The sequence below is a fragment of the Drosophila kikkawai genome, chromosome X, assembly GCF_030179895.1.
Source record: "Drosophila kikkawai strain 14028-0561.14 chromosome X, DkikHiC1v2, whole genome shotgun sequence".
NCBI lineage: Eukaryota > Metazoa > Arthropoda > Insecta > Diptera > Drosophilidae > Drosophila > Drosophila kikkawai.
In genome coordinates, this window is record NC_091733.1 from 19,009,798 (window position 1) to 19,034,532 (window position 24,735).

Consider the following 24,735-nt stretch of genomic DNA (forward strand, 5'->3'; position numbering starts at 1 on the left):
GCCAGAGTTCGATTCCCCAAAAGGGGGCTTATAGGGTGGCTTAGGGGGGGAGTGTCAGGGTTGGGGGAGATACCCACACCCCCTGTCAAGTAGTTTATTTAATAAAAATATCTGACAAACACTGGAAAAAAATAACTCAAGAAAAGGAAACAATTTTAGCAGAAAATCGGTGTTGTTTTTTATATTTTTTATAATTAACTTAAATATTTATATTTAAGAGAATACTTAACAATTTATTATTCAAAACACCATTGGCAACAGGACTAATTAACGAAGCATACCTAAGGCTGTAAATGAGCTTTCAGCTGGACGGCAGCACTTCCATTTCCTACTTTTTTGGTTTTTGTGTCATTACCCAAGTCAGTCTGAGTCCTGAGTCCTATTTCATGCCGCCTTGAGTTCGTTGCCTTTGAAGTTGTATATTCCAGAGAGACTCTGGAACAATATAGAATTAGTTTAACTTGGCATTTGAGCGTAAAATCGTGCTTAGTGACATTTACAGAAAATTTCGTGTGACTTTCGGCTGATTTCAGTGCCTGTAATAATTTCGCTATCGCATAGAACTAACACGCCGATTGGCCAAATCAAAGGGCAACTGGTGCATTCAGCATTTAATTGAATTTTCAACGGAAGCGTGTCTCGAATTCAGTCCTTGGCTTTCCTCGTTTCTCGATTTTGGATGCCACTTCATTGTCATCAGTCTCTGGAATCAGAGACCAGCTCTGGTTCTGAGGTGATTGTTGTCGGAGAAGGGAGTGCACTGAAAGAAATACACTCAAATTTAATGAATAAGAAATCATTTCTCCAGTAAAGTTCCTCAAATTAAACTTAAAGCTTTATAGTTTAGTCTGGTTGAGATCCATCACCATCAGCTAGCCACCCCTGCTTATCTCTCAGTGTACTCATTCGACTGTTGCATTATTTATAATACCGCCCCAGCAGCATCAAAGCTGAAACAAAGCCGCTTATACTTATTTGTTTTTGGTCCTGGCTGTTACTGTTTTGTGGACGTCTGGCCATTTGAGGCGATCATTACACCTAGCCACACGGCCAGAAGTCGACTCGGTGGCAGGGCACATCAAAGTCATTTTCATTAATTGAACCAAGTCCTGGTCGAGCACACACAATCCGACCCCCAATCCAATTAGGAGCGCCTCCCAAGGAGCCTCGAAGGGCCCAACGGGGCGACTGTCATAAGTGACATTCAGGATTCATTTGCTCCGCTTTGCAACTTTGTCAAGTCGCAGATACTTGTGCTTCACTTCTCGTTCTGCATTCGCCAGTAATTATAATAATAGCATCCCAGGATTTTATGTTCGGCCTGATCTTGTTTGCTATTTTTCCGATTTACGAGGGGCACACTATATATGCCTTCGATAATCAGCATTCGAGGGAGAGAGTGGTTTTTATTAGGTGTATTAGCACCACAGTGCCAACGCACACTGGCTTGTTATTAAGTAAAAGCTCATGACGGGCATCAAAGAAATCGTAAAGGACGAACGATGCATGATAATTGAAGCCCCATCAAGCGGGAGCAGGAGGAGGAGCAGAGGCAGTCGCATTTCATGCCGAAATTTATGGCTCTCAGCACTCAAGTTTCCCCAAGTATAGTTGGCCAGCTCTTTTGAATGCTGCTCCTGTTATGGCCAGAACTTGTTCAAGGAAGTGGTTTCACGCGATTTCCACACGTGTTTCGCAGTGTTACACCTGCTAGGAGATATTCATAATTGCCCCGTGTAATGGCTTTCCTTTCTGATTTAAAAACCAAGAGTTCGCGGAATACAATTTATTCAAGAACTCATATCTCCATAGATGCCAGCTGCAGGAATGTAGCTTCTGTTTGAAGGGAGCATTTTTATTGCCTGCAATTAAGTTAATAGGCAATAAAGCTTCTGGATTTGCCAGGCGTCGGCTGTCAGCTGTCGGCTGGCTGGCTGGCAGCAGCAGGCAGTAAGAGCCAGTCCATCCTCCGCCCCAAGTCCCTGTGCCTTGGTGGATCTGCAAGACAGTAATGCAGTGTGCCAAATTAACTTGCCGTTTGCCTTTTTATCGGTCCTTGGCCGCCCAGTCAATTCAGTTTTTTGCAACAATTGGAGTCGGGTTTTGTTGAACTTTGAACGTTAGTCCTTAAACTAGTGTCCTAGAATATTTCTAGGGGATATTGGGGATGGAAAAGGGTCCTTGGAAACAGTCAAAGGAATATTTTATTGGGCAACTGATTTATCTAGGATGTGAGTGCATGCTTTTCCCAAGAAAACTCTAGATGGAGCTCATCTTTTGCTGTTCGTGCCTTGATCCCGAGACCTTAATCTTCTACTAACACTCTCGCTTTCTCTTACCTTACAGGTGAGCATCCGGCGGCCATGCACACCGGCAACACAGAGCCCACCGGGAAGGCAGGTGCTCTACGGCCCTCGGCCTGGCTCTCGCTGGCGTTGCTCTCGAGCGGCACAATGCTGCTGTTCCAGTTGACCGCCAGATGCTCTGGCAGTGCCGCCGCCCACCACCAACCCCGCACTCGCATCAAGGACACGGACACGGCAGCAGGACCAGGCAAGCGGAATCTGGAGATGAACCTGGAGCAGCGACTGGGATTAGGATTCGGATTCGGGGGAAGGAGGAGCCCGTTGCCTGGGACATAGTTCCGTGGCGGAGAGCGAAACCGCGCCGAGTTGCCAACAGGAAGAGCATTTTAGGTTCGCTGCTCTCTTTCGGCTCCCATCACGATCTGATCCCCGACCCCCTTCGGTTGCCTCGTTTTCGGTCTGACCACGATCGGGGAGGAGCTTATCCTTTTATCACTAAATTAAGTAGACCGACTTGGTCCGAGGATGGGATTTTTTCTATAAACTAACGAACGTAGCTATGGATTCGGACGGAAGGACCCTGGAGAGGTCACAGCAGCCCCACATAAGGACACGGACAGACACGGACACACCCTGTAAATAGAGCCCCCGGACAAGACTTTGCTTCCATCGACGGCTGACTGGTAATGGCAAACGTCGAGTGTAATAATTCATCTACTTCAAGTATTCTCGTTTGTTTCCAACTTTCCAACTCACACACAGACACTCGAACATTCTTTAGTACAAGGATAAGCTACATATAGGTGTCTAAACATATTATAAATAAACAGGAGCAGGAGCAGAAGCAGAACTTTTGATGCAAAGTCCCTCGAGATGTGGGGCAAGTCGGAGTGTGTTTTTTTTTTTATTAATGTGTAACTAGCGTAAGTTCAAGACTATAGTAAAATGTAAGGAGGGAAATGGAGGGCAGGAGGGCAGGAGGGCAGGAGAGGCGGAGGAGTAGCTAAAACGGACGGATCCGGAGAAAGATAGGATTAACGATTGATTGTTGACTTAAATGTGTGTAAATATAAGCAAATTAGCCTATGTACATGTTTTTTTTGTTTTTTTTTTTATTATGGCTCTCTCCATAAGTACTTAGATCAGATCAGAATAATCTCTGCCCAAGTATATAGGGCCTTTCGTGTGTTTAGGGCTAAGCGATATTACTTATTGTTGTATGTTTGACGGAACAAAACCGAAGCAAGATATCGACATTGATAGCTAACCAGTATCCGAAGCAGCGTATTACTAATTCGACTTCAGTAAGTAAGTGTCTCTCTTTCTATCTATCGCTCTCTCTCTCTCTCTCTCTACTTCTCTATACTCTCTAACTGTCCCCCCCACAAAAGAAGAAGATATTGAATAATCAGAACCAGAATCAGCAGATCCGCGATCCCACCCCAGAGAAGGGTCTAACCCTGTCCCATCCCCAGCCCGACTCACATTCGATTTCGCTCTAAGAAAAACAAAAAAAAAACCAACACACTTAGATTCTCTTTGTACTAAGCGTAATATAATATTCGACGGTACTCTTAGTATGCATAACTATGAAGGTAGCGACGGGAGAGGGTATATTTTATAAATGTGATTGAATTAAAAAGTCCCCGAAACCAAAGACCAAAAATCAAAGAATGCGAGGCTCTCCCCAATGATCAATATATCAGTATCCATTGTCCACTAGGCCCCTTGGAGAAGGGGTAGGGGTCCCAGTCAATGCATTTGTACAAGTGTCTGTATCAGAAATCGATTTCCTCCCCTCCATCTACTCACCAGCACTAGTCTAAGCAGAACTTGGAGGGGTGTCTGAGTGTTTATAGCAATTGAATGCAATTCAATGTCGAACCGAAACCGAAACCGAAACCAAAACATTCTTCGGACAGAGCAGACAACAATTTCTATATATATAAAGTAAGGTGAAATAAAGTCCATGTTACAGAAGCAAAACCTATGAATATATATAGTATATTGTAATTAACAAACCGATATAAATATGTAAATGATAAGCGATAATTAAAGATGTGTTGGCCCACTTATGGTATTTGTATTCGTTTCGAAATGTGTATATTATTTGATGAGTTCGCCCCTCGTTTGTTTTTTAACCCCCTTCCCACAGTTTTTTACTCGGTTGTTTTTGCAGTAGAGTTAATTATAGGAAAACGTAAACAGAAGGGCAACAAAATAAAAAAAAAAAACAATTTTAAAGCAAATATGTTAAATACCATTTTAGGCATAAACAATGTCGACAAATGCAAACAATTTTAATGTGGTTAAATAAGAAAAATGAATTGAAATGATGAATTCCATGGAAAATAATGAGCGTTGCCCTAATTGGAGGCCAACGAACAAACACTTTGAACAATTGCAACTTCATAAAAAACATAAAAAAGAAAAGAAACTATTAATACGATAAAAAGAAACACGGGCTAAAAGAACGGAAACCTACCATCGTGTGGAACAAAAATTACGGATTAAATTGCATAGGTTTAAGGAAATTAACGAAGGTAATTACCAAAAACTGTGCGAATATCACACACACACGACACACACTCCCAGTCAGAAACAGGCAATTTGAACCGAAAAACGAGAGATTCAAACAGAAAAAAAAACAAAATATGAATTCAATAAAGGTGTAAAAAAAAATTAAAACTCAAAATGCTGTATATTTTATTTGAAATAGAGATGGCAGCGTGAGTACAAGGGATACTTGGGGAGTATCTGAATTTTCTATTTACAGAAAAAGAGGAATATCAGAGTAAGCTTAGCCTTAATTTTAAATAAATAATTTTTAAAATTACTTTTTGAGGAGCTTCAAGCTCATATCACGACTTTTATTCAGAACTTATTGATTTTAACTTTAAAAGAGTGTTTTTTAAGTCCTGGTAAGTATATTCCTGACTCATTTTAAGCTTTTAATAATTTCTAAAATTACTTTTGAGGAGGTCCAAACTCATATGACAACTTTTGTTCATAATTTATTCATTTTAACTTTAAATTAGTGCCCTGGTAAGTATATTCCCGACTCATTTTAAGCTTTATTTTGTTCCACCTCTACCACTCTGGCTCTCCTCTCTAGTTTTTCCCCATTATTCCACCTGCCCAGGTGTCACTGTGGTCGCCTTTTTTTGAATTGGAAATTCCAACCGCCTTTAATTTGATAGCTCGCACAAATTTGTTGACACATCCAAATGAATTCGCCGGAATTAGAGTGCAGAGTAGCTGGTGTGGAAAAAATATGAGAAATATATATAATTTATGCGGCGCTTTTTTCAACCATCGAGCTGTTGATGATGTGCAATTAAAAGTGCATGTGGATCGTTTTTGCATAAAATGATGTCAACTAGGCAATTAAGTTATTGCAGGTGTGGAAAATGCCACCAAAGTGACTCTGGGTTTCAGCGAGGAGCAGGTTTAGACCTTGGTTACATCCTTTTGTACGGCTTTTGATTTATATTGTAATTAAATTTGAATACACAAGACAATCTATCGATGGATGACCCCACACACTCTCTCTCCGAATGTTTTATTTAATTTAATTTCAGACTGTCAGCCTTTCTCTCTCGTCTGCATTGTTTTTTCGCATTTAAATTAATTTACATAATGCATGCGGGCGAAGGAACCTGAAAGTAGCCGCCTTGGCTGGACCAGGTCCTGGGAATCGATGTAAATGCAAATGGCCGTAAATAACCAATAAATATGACCCCCGCCGCGTTGTCTTGCCGCTGTCTGGGCATATTAACTTAATTATTTGAACGTTATTTTATTGGGCGAATTTAATCGAAATTTTATAAAATGTTTTCATAATGAGTCCGCTTACATATATGAAATATTAATAACAATATCCCCGATCGGATGATTGCACAGGGCGGGGCCGGCTTGCTGGACGATTGCAATCGCTGTCATTGTCTGACAGTTTTCATTAAGGACCTTAACGGGCGCAGGAAATCCGTCCAAACAATGTCAGGGACATCGGATAATGCGGCTCTGGCTTTGTGCGTCTCATTTTGATTGCACTCGGCGCTGGCTGAGTGCCATCTGATTGCGCAGGACTCCAAAGGGAATCCCCGCCAAAAACTTAATTGGGAATTAATCGAGAAACGGTGATTGGCCATGTAGATTGAATTGGTTGAAAAAAGTTAATAATTAAAGGGAGAATCAAGCAGAGTCCTTGCCACAAGCTTCTTCTGTTTTATGTAGTATATTGTATAATTTTAAAAATAATTATCATCCCAACCAGATCCCTTTTCCCCCGTCCCAACTGAGCCTTCAACATTTTATTTCTCGCGTAATCTTTCTGGGGCCGCCGACCTTCTTTCCGGCCTCTAAACTTGGCCCGTGCAGCTGCTATCTGTGTGGCCACACACTACACTGCCTTTTGGGTGTTCTTAGCCCCCTGAGCCCCCCTAGGATCCCCTCAAAAAAAACCCACCCCCATTGCCTTGTCCATTTGTCGTTGCTTTTATATTATTTACGCTCGTTTAATTTTTCGCATGCTTTCTTTATTCGACGCGTTCAAGTATTTTAACAAATTTTACAACTTTTTAAGCGAGCCTAAGCGAGTACGGCCACCTGCCACCCACCAAGGGCAGTCAGCCTTGACTTTTGGCGGTTGGGGGACGGGGGACGGGGGGCAAGGCCGGGGCCCGGGGCAAGTCGGTTTGCTTAAACGTTTTGTCGAGCATATTTGTTGGCCATAAATTAACACGCCGCTTGCCTGCTTAATCTTATTATGGTCCGACTAGGTCCAGAGACCTTGGCCACGCCCCCTCTAAAACAACACTGAGAAAAAATAAATATTTAATAATAATGAGAGATATTTTTGAGCTGTTTTGGTATAAAAAGTATAAAGAAGAAAGCAAGAGAACTTAGCCAGAAAACCAGAAAAATTCACTTCAAGAATATATATACTATATTTTAACCCACTTTCTCGCAGTGCACCCTCCAAGGAGTGGGTCCAAAAATTTAATAATTTGCTCAACATTAACCACTTGGCGGACTATTGTTGTCAACGTTTTTGCCCCTCCTGTTTGCTGCTAATTATAAGGGGATTATTTGCTTATCCCTCAAGGTCGCAGGGTGGGCGACATAAATTGACCGTAGACCGTGGCGAGGTGGTGCTTCAAGGCATACAAAGCTGTAAATTAACCGCTCTTCCCTTCTCTCTGGCCTGCCATAAATTCCCAATTAAAAGGTGTAATAAGCGTTCGTTCCGCTTCAGCTATGAATAACATTTCGGGGCCATCCCTTTGCCACCTGCCTCCGCACCTGTCGGCAGCTGCGACTTTGTAATGCAATTGCAATAAAACAAACAAGAAAATGGTCTAGAAAGCCAAGAAGGTGGATGATGTTAGAAAGGAGAGCTCAGTCCTGGGCACAGTGGGCTGAGTTTGGGAAATTTGCCAGCATAACTACAGTGGGTTTAGGGGTGAACTAGCACATAATTAAATAGAGAGAAATGGAAATGCTTCTGCTGCTCATTAGCTTTTAGTATGCTGTATCGATAGCCGAGACTTTCCCTGAATATTCAGTATACTAGATAACGAGTTAGCTCTTCCGCCTCAGTGCCTTTACTTGAACTTCTGTTCCTGCTCCACGGTGCCCTCGCTGCCAGCTGCGACCCCTGACCCTTGGCCCGCCGCTTTGGGGCAATTAAAAGAGGGTTCGAAGCTCGGGGAGACTCGCAAATTATATGCGCATTTAATGAAGTGTGCCACGCCGCACACTTCACACATGCGACTACGTGGAGTCATTAAACAGGCAGCGCTGAATGCTCACCTGTACTCCTCAGCACCACCCACCCACCCGCCTTTGGCCAAAGGTCACGGGCCAGCCGTTCTGCTAAAAGGTCACTCAACGACAAGTAAAAGGGAGGGATAAAAAGGGGGAAACTTAATTGCAAAAATTTTAACAAACACTCGCGCAGCAATAACAATAATTTTAACCGACTGCAGCGGGTGGCCAGGGGAAGAGAGCTCTCTCCGTGTCAGGAGCCAAGATTTATGCGCCACAGACTGAAATTAGAAACGCCCCCCGACGAGGACGACGACCCCCTCCTGTGTCCTTGTTATGGCAAGTAGTAAACAAGGCTACTCCAGTCACAGTCACGCCCTGGCCCTCTCCTGGCCAGAAGAAGGACCAGGGCTAGGCCGAGTCGGACTGCTGGCCAACGGCCATTAGTTGATGGTCTTCGCCTTTGGTGCGGCGGCGACAAGTGCACTTTATTAGCGCTTTCCATGTTGTTCCCTCCGATGGTGTCCTGCCGAGCTTTCAATGCTCCTTTTTCTTCTTCGAGCTGGCCATTTGGCGTGCGTTCATTAAGGGCACATTAAGCTGTGTGTATCGGCCCAGTTACTTGGCGTCGACTAGGCTGAGTTTCAGCCAGAAAGATGCATGAGGAAATTGGTAATTATTAATAAAAATGTTTCCTTTAATTGGTACGAATATCCTTTGTATTTTTCAGACCAACTTTGACTTGAAATAAACATGATTTTTTTTAAGAGAAATCTCTGGAACCCTTTTAAAATGGAAAAATACATCTTCCCTCTTGGTCGCGGTGCCTGATTCAAAGGCTCCAAAGGAATCGGAAGGACTCTGCATTCATCTCCTTGTTCTTGGGCCAGGCAGCGCCTTGACCTGTTATTTATGCTGACCGCAGTCACGTCCCGGCTAAGTGCTCATGTGTGTCCTGATCCTTTGATCCCGCATACCATTCCAGCTTGCAGTTCCCCGTTCCCCTCCCGAGTGTATTTGTGTCGACATTTGCCGTGGCATTTATAAAATTGTGCATAATTTAAGCTCAGCAGTTGCGGGTTCCCTTTTTCGCTGAGCAAAGCGGACCCGGGCAGGGCAAACCAAAGCAGACCGACCACATGAATGATGGCTCTCGTGGAGCCAGCTAACGGATAATATAGAAGGGGGTGCCACACGGAGAGAAAAGGAGATAGTAAGTCTCTTTTAAATAAACCAATATAAAAGTATGACTTACATACAAGACTCAACAATAGGTAGATCCTTTTTACATGTAAGGCTCTACTCAAACAGCTCTTAAAAATATACGATTTTAGTTATAGAAGATTTAGTCTTTCTCTCAGTGCTTCTCCATCTCCGGCGTCGACGCATTGCAATTGCAGCTGCTCTGGCGACAGCAGAATGCGGGAGAAGGGAGCGGGTCGCAGGAGACGGTCGCAGGATGTCGCCAACACGGCAACTTGAAAAGCATAATGAAGGATAATGAGTTCTTGATTAGTACAAAGTGGAAAATTGTGTATTTTTGCCCTGTCGCGCAGTGCGTATAAGCATCGCCCATCAGCCGTGAAAGTCCCCTCAGATTCTTCCCCCAGCAGGCACCAATTAACTGTAATTAGGGTCGCCTTCTACCCACTTTCTCCCCCCAGAATGAGCTGGGAAGGCGATCTAGTCCCGGATTCCCTGCGATCTGGAATTGATTCCGATTCCGATTTTGATTTCGATTTCAAAGTGATTGAAATGGCCACAAATGGGGGCTGCATACATCCAGGCCCAAGTGCTGGGCCAATAGCAAACGCATGCCGTACTCGCGGCCACTGCTCATATTCGCCTTGTGTATACGCATTACGTATACGCCGTGTAAACAGACCCGAGTCCGTGCCGGGGCCAACAAAAATGCTGAAAAATCAACACAATTTTCAGGCGCGCTTCCCCGTCGTTGTTCTTTTGCTTCTTTATTTTTATTATACCCTTGCAGGGTATTATAATTTCAGTCAGAAGTTTGCAACGCAGTGAAGGAGACGTTTCCGACCCCATAAACCATATATATTCTTGATCAGCATTAACAGGCGCATCTTTCTGGCCATGTCTGGCAAAAAAAAATTTTTGATCATTTTTTTCAAAATTTTATAAGGGGTTACATCATTGAAATTCTCAAAATTTGATAAAATTTTCAATTTCTAACTAAGTATGCAGATTTGTTAACCTTATAAAAACTAACATAACACCGCTTTCCGAATGCAAATTAAGGCATTTTTGACAGAGTTATGCCTTTTTTAGTTTTTTTTGCTATTTTTCTCTGTTCAATTACAGACTTTCCATCGTCATTGCCATCGCCATCGCTCCTAGTCATCAGTATCAGTAGAGCTGACACCCATCCCGGCCAAGAACCAAGAGAAAGGACCAACGACACACGCAAAAGGATGGTGGATAAGGGATGGGAACGGAGGAACAGGGATCAGGAATCAGGGATAAGGAGAGAGCACCGCCAGTCAAATCTGCCGGCTACTTTTACAACAACAGCAACGAACACAACAAGCAACATTTTAATTTTAAAATACTTTATTTTATTCTTTGTTAATGAACCTAAATAAAAACAATGAAATACATAACTTTATATTATTTTGTTTTATTTTATTTTTCCTATATAAGAACAATGAAATGAGCATCACTGGCAGTTAGTGAGATGCCTATAATTTATAAAAAACCCTCATAAGTGTATTTTAATTATTTTCTTAGTTTTATTGCCGCTTTAAAAGGCGTCTTCCTAATTTTCCTTTTATTTTCCTGGTTCAAATCAAAAAGTAAAAAAATTGCATACTTTTAGGCATTTTTAAATATTATTTGGTAATTTTTGCGGCATCTTTTGGGTTGAATTTAGACGTCTTTGATAAAAAAAATATAAAGTAAGGTATACTTTTGGGCGGGGATGTAAAAAAATTGCCTACTTTTAGGCATTTTAAAATATAAGTTGGTCATTTTTGTGGCATCTTTTGCGCTGAATTTTTAAGTCTTTGATAAAAAAAAAAATATAAAGTAAGGTATACTTTTGGGCGGGGATGTAAAAAATTTGCCCACTTTTAGGCATTTTAAAATATAAGTTGGTCATTTTTGTGGCATCACTAACTGCCAGTGATGCTCATCTAGCTATTTTGCATTATTGGGACAAAATGGCATCTCACTAACTGCCAGTGATGCTCATCTAGCTATTTTGCATTATTGGGGCAAAATGGCATCTTACTAACTGCCAGCTATTTTGCATTATTGGGACAAAATGGCATCGCACTAACTGTCAGTGATGCTCATCTAGCTATTTTGCATTATTGGGACAAAATGGCATCTCACTAACTGCCAGTGATGCTCATCTAGCTATTTTGCATTATTGGGACAAAATGGCATCTCACTAACTGTCAGTGATGCTCATCTAGCTATTTTGCATTATTGGGGCAAAATGGCATCTTACTAACTGTCAGTGATGCTCATCTAGCTATTTTGCATTATTGGGACAAAATGGCATCTCACTAACTGCCAGTGATGCTCATCTAGCTATTTTGCATTATTGGGACAAAATGGCATCTCACTAACTGTCAGTGATGCTCATCTAGCTATTTTGCATTATTGGGACAAAATGGCATCGCACTAACTGTCAGTGATGCTCATCTAGCTATTTTGCATTATTGGGACAAAATGGCATCGCACTAACTGCCAGTGATGCTCATCTAGCTGTTTTGCATTATTGGGACAAAATGGCATCTCACTAACTGCCAGTGATGTTCATCTAGCTATTTTCTCCCAGTATTGAAATATAGCTGAATGAGCATCTAGCCTCCAAATATTGCAATATAGCTAGATGAGCATCACTGATACAGATGAGCATCACTGATGCAAGTGAGCAAAAATTTCCATCCAATTTGGCCGTTTCCCAAACTGGGGTAACAGGCGAACAGAAACCAGCAGCAAGCAACTGAAATCTGGTATAAACTGTTATAAAAACTTTTGGGCAAAATTAATAATTGGTATAAACTGTTATATTTCATTTTATGCATTTATACCTATTTGTTGTCGACAACAACAGCTTGATGGCAACAACAACCTTTTTACAACAACATCCCTACAGCAGCCCATCCAAATTTCTGAAATTTTCCATACAAATTGGCCGTTTCCCAAACTGGGATGCCAGGCGAACAGAAACCAGCAGCAAGCAACTGAAAACTGGTATAAACTGTTATAAAAAGTCCAAGTTTCGAACCATTGATCTTGGAGTAAGCACAGGCTCAAACCAGATGTGACCATATTGTTAATTTCATTTTATGCATTTATACCTATTTGTTGTCGACAACAACAGCTTGATGGCAACAACAACCTTTTTACAACAACATCCCTACAGCAGCCCATCCAAATTTCTGCAATTTTCCATACAAATTGGCCGTTTCCCAAACTGGGATACCAGGCGAACAGAAACCAGCAGCAAGCAACTGAAAACTGGTATAAACTGTTATAAAAAGTCCAAGTTTCGAACCATTGATCTTGGAGTAAGCACAGACTCAAACCAGATGTGACCATATTGTTAATTTCTGTCTAAAATGTTGCTAAATGCACCTGGGCACACTGAAACTGGACGTTAAATTTAAATTCGAGTTTGGCCGTTAATTTTCAAAAATATGTTTAAAAAATCAAAAAAATCTAAAAAAAATCTAAAAAATCTAAAAAAATCTTTAAAAAAACTAAAAAATCTAAAAAAAAATCTAAAAAGATCTTTAAAAATCAAAAAAAATATCTAGAAAAATCTACAAAAATCTAGGTACTTACCATCAACCAAAATACTTACCACCGCAAGAATGCTCTTCTATTGAGCTTATTTAAATTATTATTATTATCCCAACCAAAAAAAACCCGCATCCTCCTCCTAACTCTAATATAACACTTTTTTTTTTATTTATTATTTATTTCAGCTTAAAAAAAAATAAAATAAAAAAAGGTGAAGCAGGTGGGAATATCGGAGGTGGTTCCCAGTGGATTCGGCTCGGTCTTAGTGGCACCCTCGTCGTGCTGCCCCAGCTCCTCCTCGTCCAGATCCTCCTTGCCAACGCTCTCTGTCCTCGCCATCGGCATTAAAATAAAATCTCGCTTAATTTGTCCAAAACAAATTATCAATTAAAAATATGTATAAATATCGATTTAAAGAATTTAACCATATTTCCAGTGTTTAATATAAAGTATTTAATATAAGTAAATCAGTGAAGGAGAAAGCCAATATGCTGGCTACTTCCGTTTCCCCAAATAGACAGAGATGGCAATACAGCATATATTTCCAATAAGAATAAAACCATTTGGCTGCTTTAGCTGGACAATTTGGGGAGTTTATTTATCAATTATATAGGAAAAATAAAATAAAACAAAATAATATAAAATAATGTATTTCATTGTTTTTATTTAAGTTCATTAACATGGAATAAAATAAAGTATTTAAAAATTAAAATGTTGCTTGTTGTGTTCGTTGCTGTTGTTGTAAAAGTAGCCGGCAGATTTGACTGGCGGTGCTCTCTCCTTATCCCTGATTCCTGATCCCTGTTCCTCCGTTCCCATCCCTTATCCACCATCCTTTTGCGTGTGTCGTTGGTCCTTTCCCTTGGTTCTTGTCCGGGGTGGGTGGTACTGATGACTAGGAGCGATGGCGATGGCAATGACGATGGAAAGTCTGTAATTGAACAGAGAAAAATAGCAAATTAAAAACTAAAAAAGGCATAACTCTGTCAAAAATGCCTTAATTTGCATTCGGAAAGCAGTGTTATGTTAGTTTTTGTAAGGTTAACAAATCTGCATACTTAGTTAGAAATTGAAAATCGTTTCAAATTTTGAGAATTTTAATGATGTAACCCCTTATAAAATTTTGAAAAAATTGATCAAAAATTTTTTTTTGCCAGACATGGCCAGAAAGATGCGCCTGTTAATGCTGATCAAGAATATATATGGTTTATGGGGTCGAAAATGACTCCTTCAATGCGTAATGAGCTTCGGACTAGAAATAAAATATCCTGCAAGGGTATAAAAATTATAGCTTCGTTGTTTTTCAACGTATGTTTATCTACTCTTAGATATAAGCTTTTTTTATTATTCTAGAATTTTGGTATACATTTCATAAAAATCGGACAACTATATCTTATAGCTGCCATAGAAGGGATCGGTAAATGTATAAAATATGTAAAGCTGGGAATGTAAAACTGAAACTGTCAAACTGTAAACATAATAAGTATAGGTAAAATGTAATGAAACTCTATTTTGTGAGTGTTTTCAGCATTTAAATCTATAATATAAACATCAAAACCAATCTGCAAGGGTATACAAACTTCGGCGTGCCGAAGTTAGCTTCCTTTCTTGTTTTTATTTTTATTTTTATTTTTATTCCCTTTTCGTTTTTTTTTAGCACTCGTCCGGTCTGGGTTTTCCATGGCCCGTTAAATGTAACAGGAAGTTGTTGTGATACACTTTAGCCAAGGGGTAACGTCAGGGGATATAAGGCTACGAGAGAGCAAAGGTTAGTATTTCAATTTAATTTTAAATTAATATTACAAAAGATTGTTATAATAAATGCTTTAAACAATGGCTTGTAAAATTAACCAAACAATGTTTAATATATTTTAAGCTTATAGTACTCTTATTTTATATAGGCTTACTTATTGTAAATATTTTAATACATATTCTTATTACAGAGTATCTCAAAGTCAATGCTCACAAACATTATTTCCATTTACTCCTTTTTGTATGGATTGCTTTTCTTGGCTGGCATTTTTTATTTTATTTCCGCATTCGCATGCAAATCGACGATTAATCAAAATACCACTTTCCCCCAATTGTTGCTGCAAATTACATTTTTTGCATTTTTCGCTGACTGAAATGACAAAATTATACAATTGGCAGCCGATCAGGCGATGGCGAAGCAAGAGTTAATGGATATATATATAGGAAAATCGGGGGAAGCCACAGTAAATATTGGGAAAAGGGCTACTACAGAAGGTGGAGAGAGTTTAAAAGCATTATTTATTATTTTTATTTTATTTATTATTTATATATTATTTATTTTTATATATTATTGTATATTATTAATTATTTGTTAATTTGTATTAATATTGTTTCATGGTTGAAGTGACTTTGCCTGAAGCATTTGATATTTGATGTAGTTTCTTGAGAATTTAATAACCTTTATTGTTTAACTAACTCTTAAAGTCTTATAAATAAGATTTGATCATTGCATTTTAATTGAAATATATGATTACTTTTAAACATAATCTCCCAGCTAAGATTATAATTAAAGAATGCATTACAAATGATTTCCCAAGTCCCAGATTACCTAATAGTTTATTAACTTTCTATATCAGCAATTGCTCATGCCACTTACCCCAAATGGAGCAGCCATCAATGCCTTGTCTTGCTCATTTTGACTTTTTAATAACATTAATTAAAAGTCCACAAATCCCCCTCCACCACTCCTGGTTCTCCTTTAGTCCAGCCACGAGTCCGGCGAGACTTCCTTCCGTTCGCTGGGCAAACAAAGGTAGCGGCTTCGTGGAAGGCAAAAAAGGATAAGAATTGTTGCAAGTAGAAGGTTGTATACCCTTTCAGGTGGAGGGATTCCTTGGGTTTTAAAGGGATAGCGTTTCATATCCCTAAAATTGATTAAAATAATATTTAAATTTTCTGCTACAATCAACTTGAAACATTCTGTTCCGCTGTTTAACTTTAGTAGCTTCCGAATTTCTCCAGTTGATTTCTCTCAGTGTGGGCCAAAATCAGTAACCAGGCAGGGAAAACGAAGGACCAGAACTAGAACAACCAAATTTTAATGAATGGGCAAATAAGGCGACGAGAGGTCCGCCTAACCGGCGCAGGCCGGGCCAACCCATTCATTACCTTCCAGGACACTTGGCTCGGCACGTCTTCCATGCCGCCCTGGCTCGCTTATGTAACGGTATAAATTTCTAGTTAATTAATCACCTTTCGCTTTGTTTATGGCTAATTTAATTAATTTTATGTCTTTTATTGTTTCTTGTTGCTCCGCGTCGGCCCACTCCCCGGAGAGGTCGGATACGGATGCGGAAACGGATACCAAGGATTTGAAAGGGAAATGGCAATGGAAAAGGAATAAAAATAAGAAGTGAGCACGAGTGGGAGTTGGGAGTTGGGAGTTGGGAATGGACTGGGGTGGTGTGTGTCCAACCCTTCGGAATAGTCGAAAAATTATTCATTAACCTTGTGCTGGTCTTTGTTTCATTTTTATACCCTTGCAGGCTATTATAATTTCAGTCAGAAGGAAAGAACCTATAAATTATATATATTCTTGATCAGCAGCAACAGCCCAGTCGATCTAGTCATGTCTATGCAAACTAGTAACTCAGTTTAAAAGCTATCTGAATGAAACTTTGTATATAGTCTGCTGAAGACTCTCACTTTTCATAATGTATTTCTATTATAAGCCAGCTCCCTTGGGCTTCATCAAAACCGTTTGAACTCACACGAACCTCTAGTGACCACCGGATCTCTCGGGTTTCTACCTTTCGCCTTGGCCCTGGGCCTGGCCATCGACCGGGCTCTTTGTGCTGGCCAGATGTGCCGCCGGGCCACATGGTTTTCTGTTTTTCAAGATGACTTGCAGTTGCACTCGCTGGCAGCTTTCCTTCGACTCGTCTTCACCTTCGTTGGTATACATATTTATTTATTGTTTAAAGCATAAAGTACAATACAATGTAATAATAAATTAATTATTTACTTTAAATATTTTTATACACGAGCTGCTGGGGCATGAAAGGCGCCTTTCCATGGTAGCTTCTTTGTTCTCTTTGTGTGTGTGTTTGTGATTGTGATTGTGACGTGATGATCTGTGATGTGGTGACGGATCTCTCCCTCCCGGCCCCTGGACTTTCACTTTATGGCAACTGGGGGGCGGGCGGAGGTCCGCGGATGAGGCAGCAATAAATAGGTTCAAGCGGCGCTGATGAGTTCGATGCTAACTAGTGACTGACTAATGCTTGGCCTCCTCGTCGTTGACCACGATGGGCTCGATCTCCTTGACCTCGGCGGGCGTCTCCTCCTCGTTGTCGGGGTTCTCCGGCAGCACGCGCACTTCCACGCGGGTTGACGAGCTGACGGACTGCTCCTCCTCCTCGTGGTCGTCCGCCTGCTGCTGGTCCTCCTGCTGGTCGTGATCGTCCGAGCGGCTCTGGGCTTTGTGGTTCTGGGGCAGACCCTGCTGCTGCTGCTGCTGGGGCTGCTCGATGGCCGTGAGGATGGACTGCAGCAGGCCCTGAGAAAGGATCTCCTCGTGATTGGCATCACCGCTCGACACACCGGGGGCGTTGTTCAGGGATCCGCCGAACTGCACTTGGAAGTTCTGCGCCGGCTGCTGGCCATTACCCAGCTGGATGCTCTGCGACTTCTGGGCGGAGAGGACATCGAGTCCGTCTAGGCCGGGCAGCTGCTGGGGATCGGTGCCGTCGGGCAGGGCGGCCACCGCGTTCTTCTGCGAGGCGTAGCCGGTGTGGTCGAAGCTGTCAATGTCGTTGCCGGAGGGAGGTGGTCCGTAGCTGTCCGCCGGACCCGAAACCAGTTGCTGGGTGTGCTGCTCCGCCACTGGGATGCTCTGAGCGATGGCATTGTAGGCTCCCGAGGAGGCGGCCGACACGCTGCCGAACTGCTGCTGGAGCTGCTGCACCTGCTGCTGCTGCTGGACCTGGTAGCCGCTGCTGCTCACCACATTGGGCCCGTGTCCGCAGTCATGGACGATGATGGGCTGGGGCTGCTGCTGCTGGAAGGGCAGCTGGCTGAAGCGAGGCGCCTGCTGGGGTAGGGGCAGACCCTGGGCATGGAACTGGGAGGCGCTGTAGCTGTTCTCCGCGTGGTGGTGATGCTGCTGCTGCTGCTGCTGGAAGAAGACTGGCGGTGGAGGAGCTGCTGGCAGGTACTGCTGGGTGGGCGGTGGCGGAGGTCCCAGAGGACGCACGTTGGCCACTGGCGGCGGCGGAGGCGGCAGGTACTGGGGCTCCGGGGGTCCGAACTGCTGCTTCTGGTGTCCGAAGGCGGGTCCTGGCTGCGGTGCCGGCAGCTGCTGCTGCAGGATGACCTGCTGGGCCTGGGGCGGTGGTGGAGGCTGGTATAGAGCCTGGGGAGCGGGCAGAGATGGAGGAGATCCTGCCAGAGCGATTTCGTTGGCGGCCGGGGGAATGTAGGTGGCGGGCTGCTGTGGCGGCTTCACTCCAAACTGATCCAGATGCTGCACCGTGGCTCCAATGGATTCCAGCAGACCGACGGGCACGGGCGGGCGGTAGGCAACCGGCTTGTTGGGCTGTCCGGCTCCATGCTGGGGGAAGGGCTGTGGATTTCCGGAGGGAGGTGGTCCGTACTGGATATTCACGTTGGACTGCGACTGCGAGTGGGAGTGGCTGCCATGGCTGCTGCTGGTCAGAGCTGCAAACTGAGGAGGTGGCGGCGGAGGTCCGTAGTTTCCACTTGGCGGAGGTCCATAGTTTCCGCTAGGAGGAGGTGGCGGTGGTCCGTAGTTGCCACCCTGTGGTCCGGAGTGACCAATGGTCTGATACTTCTGGGCATGCACCGACCGGGGGTCGAAGGAGTCCAATGGCGGCTTGGAGTACGAGTCATCCAGGGAGCCAATGGCGGCCTGTAAGCGAAAATAATATAATTTACACATTGCAGGATCATCTACCCACTCCCAGGTGTTCCTAGGATACCCACCTGCAGAGTTTCCGTTTCGATGGAGTTACCGCCGGGTCCGGTGATCACCTGGGCACCATCGTTGCCGCCCTGGAGGGCCACGGCCACGAGCTGCTCGTCCGAGAGTCCGTCGATGATGCTGCCGCCAGCTCCAGAGCCTCCGGAGGATCCTCCCACGCTATACTGGGTTCCAAAACCGCCGCCATGTCCCTGGGCCACCTGGCTGTAGCCTCCCTGAGTCTCAATGTGGTTCTGCTCCACGTAGGCGCCGATCGGAGCCGGGATTGGCTTCCAGCCGTCGCAGGCCGTGTGGAAAGGAGCCTGAGAGCCGCTCACGCTGTGCGTGTGTCCCGAGGCGTCAATCTGGATCTGCACCTGCTTCACTGGCCCGGGTCCACTGGGTCCCGGTCCCGAGGGTCCGGAAGGTCCGCCATGGTGTCCTCCGTGCAGGATAATGGTGGTGGCCGGCGGCGGAGGTCCTGGCAGGGCCACGGGTAGTGGCGGAGGGCCATAGTTCGGTGGAGGGGCGTCGTAGATGGGCTTGGGGGGCAGGTTAAGCGGTCCGGAAGCCGGTGGTCCGTACGACGTGGCCGGCTGGTGGGCGGGTTTGAACAGAGGAGCTGCATGCGGCGAGGGCAGCAGCTGTGGTGGCGGCGGCGGAGGTCCGTACTGAGGCTTTGGTGGTCCGTACTGTGGAGCCGGGCGGTGCTGGATCTTCTGCGGCGGCGGCGGTCCGTACTGCGGCGGAGGAGGTCCGTACTGGGGGGCAGGCTGAGGAGGAGGTCCGTACTGGGGAGAGGGCTTAGGCGGGGGTCCGTACTGGGGCGCAGGCTTGTGCTGGATGTGGGGCGGCCCGTAGAAGGGTTTGGGCACACCGAAGTGTGTCTTGATCTGCTCGTGCAGAGAGCTTCCGCCTCCACCGCCGCCTCCTCCTCCTCCCAGGAAGTTCAGCTTGGGAGGGCCATACTTCAAGGCCGGAGGACCGTACTCCCGGAAGGGAATCTGCTGGGGCACACCGTACTCCCGATGGGGCACATGCTGTGGCGGTGGTCCATACTGGGGAGCGGGACGCGGCGGTGGCCCGTAGGTATCGAAGCCGGCTTCCCGGCGCTTCAGCTCCTTGCCACTCAGGACCGCCTGGGCGGCGCAGAAGCAGAGCGTGGCCAGCAATGTCACTCGGAGCAGCATCTGGGGAAGATTGGGGAGCAGAAAGGGCTAAGATTAGGTCTGAGAACGGAAAGTGGTCACTAGGAATTGGGTCAGATGTCTCAACTAGCTTTCCAGATATCCCAGGAAGTATATTCTATCCCCCGAAGCAAAGCTATCTCTAGTTTCCGTCCATCATCGGTCCTCGGCCTGGCCTCAACCCTTCAACAGGCCCTTCATTTGTCAGCTGTCTCGGTGACCTTTTTCTGACCGCCGGCAACTTGTCAGCCTGTCAAGACGAGGCAGGGCCGGATCACGGGTCAAAGGTCCTCGGTTTATTCGTTGGCTTTGTCAGGTGTCGTTTTTAACCACTGACTATGTGTTTCAGTGCGTGTGTGCGGCCATAATCTGCGCTAATTTGCCAACTTCCAGCCCCAGCAGCCTCAATTTTCTGGCCTGGCCAACACTAAACAGCAAACTCACGGCTTAAATAATCGTTAATCAGGGTTGAGACAAACATTTTGGTGTTACTCAACTTGTAAGCATTAATTTTAATTAAAAAATTATGCAGGGAAGCCTTGAAAAAATTAAATTAAGATTAATAATTGGGTTCTCTTGAAGGGTAATAATTTGAAATATAAAATATAACAAGGTTATCAATTAAGTTACAACCACAAAGTCTTCGAAATCCCTCATATTTATTCTAACAATTCCAATAAAACCCATATTATTAGCCAACAAATTTCCCATTATTATTATACTAAATAAATAAGTTGTCTGAAATGGTTGCATGTTTGCCAATTTGGGCAGCGAAGAGCCGCAAATAGAGACATTAAGAGACCTGGCCTCTTGCGTGGTGTAATTGGCACACTGCGTACCAGTATTACGCTCTAATTAAAGCATAACCCGGCCAGCGTTGCAGACGTCATTAGCCATCATCGTCATCAGGCACTTCGATGATGATATACATAGCCACCGACATGGCCATCATCGTGGACGGAATGGATGTCACCGCTCCGCTCATGCTCCGGCTCGTCATGATCATCAATAATTCAGTAAGCCAGTCAGTTGGCGATTCGTGCCGGCGAAATACAGACTGAAAGGCCAAAAACAAAGCCACAGAAAGCAGTTTAATTGGCTTTACGAGTTTGTTTAACAACAAATAAGCCACTCGAGAGTGGCCGAAAGCATATCAGCTGGCGCTTCTTTCAAAATTCCGGGCACACCATTCAGCTGCGAATCAGCGACCGCAGAAGGTGACGAAGTCGAAATGCCCTTACGTAACGAAAGTGATCGGTGTGATGCAAGTGGTGAAGGTAGATTTTCGATATGAGATGAGAAATTATGGCATTTAAGCCAACATTTTTGGGAGGTAAGTAATCGAGCTTAGGCCTGCTTAATCATCATTAATATATAGAATCTAGAAACAGGGAATATTGAATAATGCATCATCATTATTTCCCCCCTCACACAGAACCCCCTTAAGCCCCACCATTATCTTCTTTCAGTTGTTGTGTCTCTTGGCCATGTTTACACCCATCTTCAGGTCTTTTCCCCATTGCGCAACGGCGGCTATCGGGGATCTTTTGAAATGGAAAAGTGGAAAAGTGCAGCTCATTGGCTGGGCGATGCGCATTGAATACTGGCATTACAATGGCCCGCAAAAGATGTTACTACCACTCTTTTTTTTTTTTTTTTTTTTTTGTTACCAACACTTTTTGGTTTTTGGCCAGCGGCGACGGCGTTAAAATGTCATAAGCGGCCCTGGAGAAGAAGCAGCGGCAGCTTGGGGGGAGACTAGGGAGGGGAGTGCCGAAAACTTAACTTTCACTTCTTCGCGCCGGTGTATATGTATCTTTGTATCTTTGGCCGCCGCTCCACGCATCTCGCGAGTGCGGGGATGAGTAGGTGTCACAAATGTTGGCAGTGAAATTATGCGCCGCATAATGAAAATACATTATAAAAGAAATGGCAAACAATTAAAAGGTGCGGGCTGCTTCTGTGCCCCATTGTCTCAGTGAACCGTGTGAAGTGACCCGGATGTGGCCGGCACTGGCTCAATCTCATTGGGCTGCCTCTTTGAACAGTTGTGCTCAAGATAATAGCAATGGGATTGCACTTAAAGATACTGATATCTTTCACAGATTAATGAGTTTATGTGGAAGGGTTCAGTTAGTAATAAATCTCTCTGGCATGACCATGACTTTATGTTGTAATAGTGAACTTAGTGGCCCGATGCTGGCTGTATGCCTTCGTTTACACCACCTGACTGCTAGTCCCCTGTTACCGGTCACAGTTCATGCTGAGGGCCGCTTTCTTCGACTTGGACCGCCGGCGTTCGATTTCTGTTCATTAGCATAAGCCACAAATATTTGTTATTGATGCTAAACAATTGACAGCAATGGCAGACAGCGGCAGCGGCAAACAAATGAGCGGCGGCTGCGGCGGCGGCAGAAAAACAAATAAACATATAAACATACAAATGGCCGGCGAAACTTTCACTCTCTCTCTCTCTCGCCCTGTCTCTCTTGCCAAGAAAACGCAAATTTAATTCAAAGATGAACAACACAAAGGCCTCTGGACTCTGGACTGGGTCAAAGGGTTGCCCGGGAGACATATCCCTGCGTGCGGCAAAGTTTTAGCCACAGCTGGCTCCAAAGACCGGGCCCAAAAGTCGGGAATCGTAATCTGCGTTAATTAAATTTCCCCCTCAGAATGCGAAATTATTTATGAATCAATTTCGATAATGAATAAATTAAATCTGTAGACACAGAGCCCCAGACCTGGGCCCCCCTGCCGACATTGGCTTCGACAAATGAATAATCCGGGGCAGGATTCCTGTACATTTCAGGTCCTGCATCAATTTTCATTAGGAGCTCCGGGAAAACCCTCATCAATTAGTTTTTGGGGGGTTGTAGCCCAAGGTCATGGGGTTAAAGCGCAGGCGTGGCTTTCTGAAGGAAATCCAAAAAGTAGGGTAAATAAGCAAGATCGAATTTACATGAATTTTCCCTCAAGTTTCTTGGCAAGTCTGGTTGGAAAATATTAAACAGATAGCCAAGTCAAAGGACAATAAATGTGTCATTAAGCCCAGTCTGTAATCATTAATATCCTAGTTCAAGCCCAAGTCCCATTATTTTCTCCATTCCCCAGATAAACTTTCTTGCTACCATATCCTTTTCAAAACTGTCTCCTTTGGGTTATTTATTCGCAACTTGGAAAGTCCCATCCATCTATGTTTTGTGGGGATTTCCTTGAGTTTTTCTTAAATTTTTTTGTTGCCTAATTGGCCTTGTGTTTGAGTTTCCTCTGTAATAATCCTTTTTTGCACTCGAGTCCAATTAGGAAGCATTTCTTTACCATCCCAGCAGCTGGTGTTTATATTTCGTTATCCTCGGCACACAGAGCACTCGAAAAAAATGCGTGGTGGTTTCGCAAAAAACACAGGACTCACAAAGACAAAAATATATACAAAATAAATACAAATTCGCGAAGCGGTTATTTTGGGTTTCGATTCGTTTTGGGCGGGCCGGAGCGCCTCGGTTTCGGTTCTGATTGCGGGTGATCGGATTCGGATCTCGCGACGTCCGCTGCTCGTCACTCGCGAGTTGAAAATGCTGCCGCTCGGATGATAACGCGAGCTCATATAGGTAATACTCCGGCGCCGGCGTCGCTGCCGCCGAGCGGCCGCGCAGCCGCAGATGCGCCGAGTTCGAAACCGAAACCGAAACCGAAACCCAAACCGAATCCCAATCCAAAACCGAATCGGAGTCTGGGTCCGAGTCGGAGTTCGAATCGGAATCCCCAGCCCAAGCCCAAGCCCAGGCCCAAGCCCAAGACCAATCTCCAGCGAAACAGAAAGTGAAGAAATTTCGTAAATGTAAAAACCAAATGAGCAAGTGCTCGCCCCAAAAGGGTCCGCGAGGCAGAGAGTGTTCGAGATTCCCTCTCGCGACCAGTTTTGCAAATGTTTTCACATCGATACTGGCACCCTTGGGCTGCCCGGAGATCGAGGATCTCCGCAGGTTGGAGTTCGGAGTGCGGAGTTCGGAGCTGGCAGATCACAGAGCGAAGCCTTGAACGCCTAATGGCTTTCCGAGCTCAAGTCAAGTGGCAGTCAGCCAGGAAATGTTTATGAAAATGAAATGTCAGCAAACGCTGGCTTTCAAGTACTTAAAAATATGGTAAATGAATAAGGCTAAGCTAAGAAGAGAAGGCGGTGAATGTGTAAAATTAGCCTAATATAAATATATTGTTTGCCAAATTAATTTATTTAAAGAAATTTAATTACGACTCTCTTTAACTCCATTGAAATCCCCTCCATGCTTTCTAGCCTTTTAAAATAAAGAATTAATTTAAAGACAGCCTCTTCTATGGCCTTCACATAATTTCCAAACAATTTCCCAAACACATTACTCAACTTAACCTGATTTTCTGGGCCACAAAGCCGGCCAATATTCAGGAGTGACTTCATTGGGCCAAACTGTCAGTAGAACAGTGTCAACACACTTGCCACAATGTCCGATATAGCCCCCGGTTTTTGGTTTTTGGTTTTCGGTCTTCGGTTTCTTCTTCCACACAAAGTTGAGTCATAAAAGAGCTTCCCCCCCGCAGCACTCAGCTCACTCGAGAGATCAAGTTTTCCTCCCGCGACAGCCTTCGCGTGACTCGATTTCGCTTTCATTTGCATTTCTTGGGCCAAGTCTCTCTTTCTCCGCAGTCTGTGACTTTGTGGCATCATCATCATCGTCATCGTTATTGCCTGCAACCCCGACCT

The 24,735-nt window shown here is 44.2% G+C and overlaps 2 protein-coding genes across 6 annotated transcripts in view; one reads left to right on the top strand and one right to left on the bottom strand.

The window, feature by feature from the left end:
- The window catches only part of dpr8 (defective proboscis extension response 8), a 133,980-nt gene extending 129,028 nt beyond the window's left edge, over nucleotides 1–4,952 (top strand). For all 5 annotated transcript variants that reach the window (XM_070288277.1, XM_070288279.1, XM_070288275.1 and 2 more), the window contains one exon: nucleotides 2,347–4,952. In XM_070288277.1, coding sequence (XP_070144378.1) covers nucleotides 2,347–2,642 — 296 coding nt within the window. In that variant the 3' untranslated portion in view covers nucleotides 2,643–4,952. The remainder of the gene's footprint in view (nucleotides 1–2,346) is intronic.
- An 11,835-nt stretch (nucleotides 4,953–16,787) lies between these two features.
- On the bottom strand, nucleotides 16,788–23,558 carry LOC108074193 (uncharacterized). Its single transcript, XM_017166135.2, has 3 exons — nucleotides 23,319–23,558; nucleotides 18,834–20,000; nucleotides 16,788–18,759 (listed from the first exon to the last, which is right to left on the bottom strand). Exons 1-3 carry the CDS (start codon nucleotides 23,319–23,321, stop codon nucleotides 17,107–17,109), a joined length of 2,823 nt encoding a protein of 940 aa, XP_017021624.1. The 5' UTR covers nucleotides 23,322–23,558; the 3' UTR covers nucleotides 16,788–17,106.
- Between the last annotated feature and the right edge of the window lie 1,177 nt (nucleotides 23,559–24,735).